Source organism: Gobius niger, assembly GCF_951799975.1.
Source record: "Gobius niger genome assembly, chromosome: 15".
NCBI classification, from domain to species: domain Eukaryota; kingdom Metazoa; phylum Chordata; class Actinopteri; order Gobiiformes; family Gobiidae; genus Gobius; species Gobius niger.
This window is the reverse complement of record NC_136866.1, coordinates 6,988,003-6,995,194: the sequence shown is the minus strand read 5'-3', so window position 1 is coordinate 6,995,194 and position 7,192 is coordinate 6,988,003. Positions and strand designations below refer to the sequence as shown.

At 39.0% G+C, this 7,192-nt stretch overlaps 1 protein-coding gene across 3 annotated transcripts; it reads left to right on the top strand.

Annotated features, from left to right (window-relative positions):
* The first annotated feature begins 2,635 nt into the window (after window positions 1–2,635).
* On the top strand, window positions 2,636–5,470 carry LOC306974803 (usherin). 3 transcript variants are annotated; one of them, XM_079572194.1, is made up of 7 exons: window positions 2,636–2,800; window positions 3,943–4,025; window positions 4,392–4,552; window positions 4,644–4,748; window positions 4,901–4,972; window positions 5,043–5,225; window positions 5,294–5,470. In XM_079572194.1, exons 3-7 carry the CDS (start codon window positions 4,496–4,498, stop codon window positions 5,381–5,383), a joined length of 507 nt encoding a protein of 168 aa, XP_079428320.1. In that variant the 5' UTR covers window positions 2,636–2,800; window positions 3,943–4,025; window positions 4,392–4,495; the 3' UTR covers window positions 5,384–5,470. The 3 variants fall into 3 exon arrangements, with proteins under 3 accessions (XP_079428320.1, XP_079428321.1, XP_079428319.1); XM_079572195.1 differs by having other exon boundaries at window positions 3,931–4,025; window positions 5,043–5,207; XM_079572193.1 differs by having other exon boundaries at window positions 3,931–4,025.
* The last annotated feature ends 1,722 nt before the right edge of the window (window positions 5,471–7,192 follow it).

Here is a 7,192-nt window from a genome sequence, read left to right as displayed (position 1 = left end):
TGATACAGTCGCTGAGGCACTTGTCCACTTACCATCGTAGCATGATCAGAGAGCAGGGATTCAAGTCGACTGTAGAGAAGGAGAAGATAAAAGTAGTGACAAACAGGATATTCGAAATAATCCACAATGATTGAATTTAGTCAATTAAAGGAACTAAATGCAAGTTGGTCATTTTTATACTCACTACTGCCACCTCAGGTCTTACACATAACTGTAGGTTCTATATTGAGCTGAATTAAGACCATTTTAAGGATTTTAGAGGCAGTTGTGGTGAACAGGTCTGGGCTCATTCTACACATTAGGACATGGCTGGAACATGTAGGGGAGGAAAATACTTGATTTTTCAAAATGTTTAGCTCTGTTTAGTCCCTTTAAATGAGTAAAAGTCAGTATTCAATTGGCAGCTCGTGCCTCACAACAAGGTCCCGGGTTCGATTCTCACCTGGACGGGGCCTTTAAGTGTGGAGTTTGTATGTTCTCCCCGTGTCTGCATAGGTTTCCTCCAGGTTCTCCGGTTTCCATTAAAAACATTCACAATAGGTTCCACGCAGGGGCCAGGTCTCCCCTGAAAAAGATCAACTTCATCTCAGTGGGACTTTCCTGACTAGGAATATTGATAAGGTCAATCTAAATAAAAAACATGTTTAGACAAGGCGTGGGAACCCTGGGTGCTGAGGGCGCTACAACACCCCCTGGTGGATCGTTTACGCATTGAAGGCAATATTAAGTAAATAGGAAATAAGCACAGAAATAGCGTTTAGGGGGGCAATCTTATCCCTTAGCACCCCTTAAGAAAATATCTTCACACAGCTCTGTGTTTAGAATGAAAGCACATTGTTTTTCACTCCCAGCCCTTTTTGTTTTGCTGCTGATTGTTTAGAAAGACATCAACTAAAATTCTTATTTGTGCAGTTGTTGTTGTTTTGTAGGTTGTACTATTCACAATTATGATTTCTTTTAATCTGACAATGTGCCACTCTTAAAATAAAGATGAAATACTTGCAAACATACACATTTTACACAAAAAAACCCCAAACAAACAATAGTTTTCCTTTGAAATGAGGTCTCAGTTTCTGTACCCTGTGGGGAAACACTGAGCTGCATGAGCACACATTGTGAGCACACTTTATTATTTAGCAGCATCACAAATAATAAGAAACATTTATTTTACACACATAGGAAAAGAAAAGAAAAAACAACACTGATGCTGATTTGTCTCTCTTTACTTTGACATTTCTCAGCTTACCTGTAGTTTTGACGTCAAACACGAGGCAGCCATCTTTTATGTTCATTTATGTCTCGATTGTTCTGCATTTTAGAGCTGCAAAGACAAGAAGACAGAAAATAATAACGTTTGTAAAGCTGCTTCACAGTTTTATCTTCTGAGGGCTTTTGCTAATTGCATTGGTGAGTAAGAAATAAGTAGCATGGCTTAGCTTCAGTACTAGCCTCGTTAGCATCATTTTGCTAATTTAAAGGCTAAATATAGTTCAAGGCACTAAACCTACAATTAGATCAATGGCGCTGTGTTCTGTGTATTATAACCAATTATTTCAATCCTTGTCACATAGACAGCAAAGAGTGAAAAAACACAACAGCAGTGCAGTTTTGTGATGTCCTTTTCGAGACTGATATTTGTTTACATAGCCTAATAGTGACCAATCAATGGCAAAAAACATTTGCACAATTTTGAAAAAATCTAAACTTTCTCTAATTATTCAAAAACTACTTTTACAAATGCTGAATTATTGATGTAGTTTTCTACTAAATAAAGATACAAAGACATGGAGAGGCGCTAAGTGGTTCAACAGCCCATATATACACAAAAAAAAACGGAGAATGCTAACTTGATGCTACATGTTAGCATCGGGCTAATGCTAAAGGTTAGCTAGCGTTAGTTACAACTGCCGTTTTTTCACTTCTACAGAACAATCTGCTGTGAGAAAATATCCATATGGGACCGATTTACACTTGGCTTTATTTGTATGTGATAAATAAGTTCATATTTCACCAGAAAATGGCTAAAAAGAGTGAAAAATTGTGTTTCCCAAAATATTCTATTTTCCCCCTCGGCGAAGCCACGCCCCCTTCTATGTCCTTGTCCTACCAACATTGTCTTATCTTTTCCCCAGATTACAACAGCACAGCAAATTGCACAGCACAGGAGCCGAATGAAAAGAGTCCTAAGCCAAACCCCTGAGGTGCACCACTGTGAAAACCATGTACTCGCGCTGGGTACTGTTACATTATACCAGTATGGTAAAAAATACAGATAATAATTTAAAAAAAAAGAAGTTTAGGCACCACTGGTAAGCAGGTGTTGAAAAATTATATATCTTTGGAGACCAAGTTTTGAGGCAGGGCCGTTAAAGGAAGTTACTTTCTCAGCTCAAATAAATGACACATACTGTACTTCAAAGAAATAGTCTTTTATGGATTAAATTAGCTTTATTGCTCTGTTTTCCAACTCTAGATGACAAATATTTTAGGAAAGGTATAAAAAAAAAGTATCGTTCAGGTATTGGTATCATAAACCAAGCGTTGTTAAAGTACTGACATTGCAAAAAAAAAAAAAAAATGTAACAGTACTCAGACCTAACCAGCACCAAGGGACTTGAAGCGGAGTTTTTTTTTTTTTTTTTCAGCACATCACTCCTAGGTAAGTGAGTTGAGATTCTGAGTGATACGTCTGCCTAAATGAGTTATATGTGTCTAGTAGTGCAGTGCCACACAGACAGCAGGTGATGGATGGGGCCCCGCGGAGATGAGCTGTAAAAACGGCTGATTCTGGCGCTCAAGGGTGAGATCACTTCCTATATAAAAACGCATTGCTCCGAATCATCAAGGCTAGATATGAATGTTGATTAGGTTATTAGACAATGGGGATGTCCTTAAGAATAAATCAGCCTTGCGGGGGCGCTGTATTGAAGTCACAGTGAAAAACAATAACCCAAGGATTAACATATTTCAGTTTTTCGTATTCATACTGTTCATGAACATTCTTAACACCAATAGTTTCAATACGAATCAATCGAACACTGTCCAACAATGTCTTCATCTTGCATAATAGCTCTGCATAGGTTTCAAATAGGGCAAAACCTTCTGTATTACAATTGGAACAAAAATGTACACTTGTGTTTAATCCCACTCCCGTCCTCAGTGAGTGCCCAATGTATAGAACTTTGATTGCAGCAGTAATACATACAGAACATTACTTTTATTTCTCCACTTTCACATTTTAGTGCTGTGGAAATGGGTATCACATTAGTCAAAGTCATATTTTGTCTTATTACCTCTACAGTTGGTGCAGTATTATTTTTAGTAAGTAGCCTAGTAATACTTGTGTTAATAATTTTCTATAACACACATGCAGTAGTTGCTGTCTATCGCCATCTTGTGGTAAGGTAGCAAATATAATTTCATGAAACTGCTGAATTCATCCAGAAATGAAAAAAGTAGATTTTATTTATCAAGGTTACTGAGATAGAAGAGTGAAGATTAGAGTGAAAAACATTTAATTTAGAAAAGAGTGGACATTTAAGCTCTTAAATGTTCCACATACGCATCAACTACCAAAACTATCGCTGTTGTTTTCATCACTGCAATATTTTGTCATGAAAGGTGCAAAGATAATTAATGCCAAGACAGGGCTTCTCCAGGTGAAGTGAAACGGGACACCTGGCGGTTACCATGGCACTGCTCAGGACCAGCAAAGGCTCATGGGACGTCCAATGGTTAAAGAAGACAACAACACAGGCAGCAGTGGAGGATTTCTACATTTTGCATGTTCACTTTCCAGGAAACTAATTGTAATACAAGCTGCATGAAGAAGCTGCAAGACCATTGTAAAAGTTTTTGATGCGATATAGTTTTACTGTGTGCTCGACAAGTCTGCAGAGTGCCAGGTGTAAAATATTGATGGTGCGACAGGTGTGTTTCTAGAGCTGGTCTGGGGCCTCCATGCATCACACAACGAGGGGCTGCCAGCACCCCCATCCCAGGCCCAACCACGGACCTCAGCACTGGTGAGTCTGCCTGTCGGGGCACCCTTGAAGATCTGTGTTTTTATTCATAGCTTTGACAGATAAAAAAGTAAAAAGACTGTGAAAGCCTCATCCAAACAGATAGATCCGTTTTATTCGAAATAGAAAACAACAAAAGGTTGCTGTTGCGTAAATTGTTAAGACTTTTGTGATAAAGAGTTGTCTTCTTATCTGCAGTATTGAATGAAGGGCGTCCACATAATGTATCCTGTTACAGTTGTTATCTCTACTTCTTTTGTGATCAACTTTCTTGGACCTGTCTAACTACACATGCATTAGACATGGAGTGAAAGGGTCCATATAGCATCTAAATACAAAACAATATACGTTGTGATTTGTGTCCCACAGATGCACCAGATGCCACTCCACCAGGAGCAGGAGGAGGTGGACGTGGGGCAGACGGGGCTCAGGCCAAGACGGCGGTTCACAGGGAGCTGTGGTTTATTGTCCTCATGGCAGCTATAGCCCTGTTGGTTCTGGCCGTCATCATAGCAATCGTGCTCCATAGGGTATATTGTCTTATGACAACAATTGTTACTTTTTACATGGTAAAGAAGTGTAAAGGAAAGTTTTATGTTTTGTCTTTCAATGTCACACCAGGCCTTGAATAAGTCACCATTCAGTCGACAGAGGCCCCCACTCGTGGGTATAACCATGGAGAAGAGGAGCCCCATGGCAGTGTACCCTCCTAGCAACTCTATGCTGGTGAGCCTTTAGTTATGAAATACTCTATTGAAATCGGACAGGCACAAATCATAGAGAAAAGGTTTATAGGCTGATGACTGCAGTGAAATGTTCAGTGCTAAATGATGCTTCATAAAACCATCTTGCCTTAAAAATATTAAAATGTGTTCCAGTTTGATACTGTGCCGGACACAACTGCCTCCTCCAACAGTGTCACTCTCAAAGGCTACACCTTAAAGATTGAGGTAAAGCAATGATGTTATGCACGGACCTTACTGTATGCATGTGTCTGAGAGCACCTTGTTTGTCCACCAGGAGGTGCTAGAAGCCAAATGTGAAGAGGACCTCACTCAGGGTGAACTGGGAATCTTGAGCGTCAACTCTTTGAGGCGCAGCGTGAGCCAAGTGATGGACGGGAAGTCTGTGACAGGAGAGAGCGAAGTGTGGGACCCTAATGTCTCGGGCCATGACAGTGGGATGGTGAGGGACCCCAGAAATGTATGCAAAGACTCAGGATTGAGCTGTGTTCCTTTTTTCAATGTTAATCCCTCACTTGTATTTTCCAGTTTATGGAAGATGAGGAGTTCGTTGACACCGTCAAAGGCTTTAGTACAGTGAGGAAGGAGCACACCATGTTCACTGACACCAACCTGTGACCTGGAATGAACTTTGATCTCCACCATGAAGGTCCAAGCAGCTTTGCTTCTGAACTGAAAATGGTGAAAATCTCTATGCAAGAAAACTGTTTTCAAAGACAACTGGACCTTTGTCAAGAGACAATTTTAGTAGTTAGCTAAAATGTACTGCTATTAATCTTTTTGTAAAAAAAAAGAAAAAAAAAAATACAAATAAAATGCAGACACACAGTTGTTCATTACCACCAGGTTCTCAAACTCTTCTCACCAAGTAGTACCTACCACCAGGTCAATGTTTGGGCTTAATTAGATCTAAAATACAACTAAACGACGTAAGTAGTTCTAAACGATGCCTATCCCAACAGAGTTAAGTAGATTACACAGATTATAAAGAACTGCAGGAGGCGTCTGCACTCCATAGTTGGAGTATTATCATTGTAGGAGCACATGACATTGCAATTGTAACCCTGACAGCAGGTTAAATCTCTTTGGTAGAGGTCTAAAGAATGTGCCATTGATCTGTATTTGCCTTTTCCCATCTGATTTAAAATCTGCAACAACTGCAATTAATATTTATTACACATACATTTTGATATGCTACAATTTGTTGAAACATCAAAAATAAATGCAATGCAATGCAAGGTCTTCACAGCATTTATTTGAAATGAGTTGCAACATGGGCACAAACACTTGTACCATTACAGTCAATAAGGTTATAAAACATTTACAGAATAAATTAATATACTGCAGTACCGCATGATGAGATCGTAAACATAAAACCCCTTCACTGGGGACGACATGTATTAAAAACAACAGGTTTCAATGTACAAAATAATCAGGCATTTACAAAGGAGATCTCATCTCCTGGTTTGATAAAAATATAAATCTCTCAATTGTCATGACTCTTGTTGATATGTTACATGCGAAATACCTTTCAGTGACATTCAACTGACTGCAAACCAACAGTTAGTGTTATTAACTTATTTCATTTCCTGTTAAAATCGATTAAAAATTAATGCAAATCTTCCCTTTTCACTAATTTTTGACCATCAAAGCAACATGCTTTACTCCCTTTTGTGGTAAAATTTTAAGATGGTACTTAAAAAAGAAAAAGATTGAGCTTGTAAAGTGCATGCGGCTCATGCTAGTTTTCAATGCTCAGTGCTGGCAACATTGGATGCAAGTGCTACATACAGTCTAAAGATGCACCACTGTTGAGGCTCTTCTTTCATGGACAAGATCGAACCTTGGAACTACCACCGCGCAATTTCTATCTCCAGCTTCAGAAATCTTTACATTCCCTTTTCCATAAATGCTTAAATTAATATTTGTTTGAGTAGCTAAGGTAATGATTGATAGTTAATTTGTGGAAAGTATGTCAAGATGTCTAGTCACTGCTACACAACTAACTATTCAAGTCTCCGAGGCCAGTTCGGTTCCGCCACTAGTGCTATTACTTTACCACAACTACGAGAGAACATTTTGCTTGTTAACATCAGCCTACTCTAATTTTGTTTACGCAGCAACTTGGTATATTGTGCTATTTCCTGCTAAAACAATGATATTTCAGAAACTTCTTAACACTGTAACACTGATGGAGGTACCTGAGATCTACTCTAGACCTGATCAGACCTTGCGTGGAGCGTTTGCGTGTGTGTGTTCTTATACTTACGACATTGTGAGGACCAGTTTGAGTTTTTAACCAACAGAGTGAGGACATTTTTTGTAAAGTGAGGACATTTTGGGTGGTCCTCACTTCTTTAAAGGACTGTTTGAGGTTCAAGATGTGGTTTTAGGGTTAGGGTTAGAATAAAGGTCTGGGTAATACCT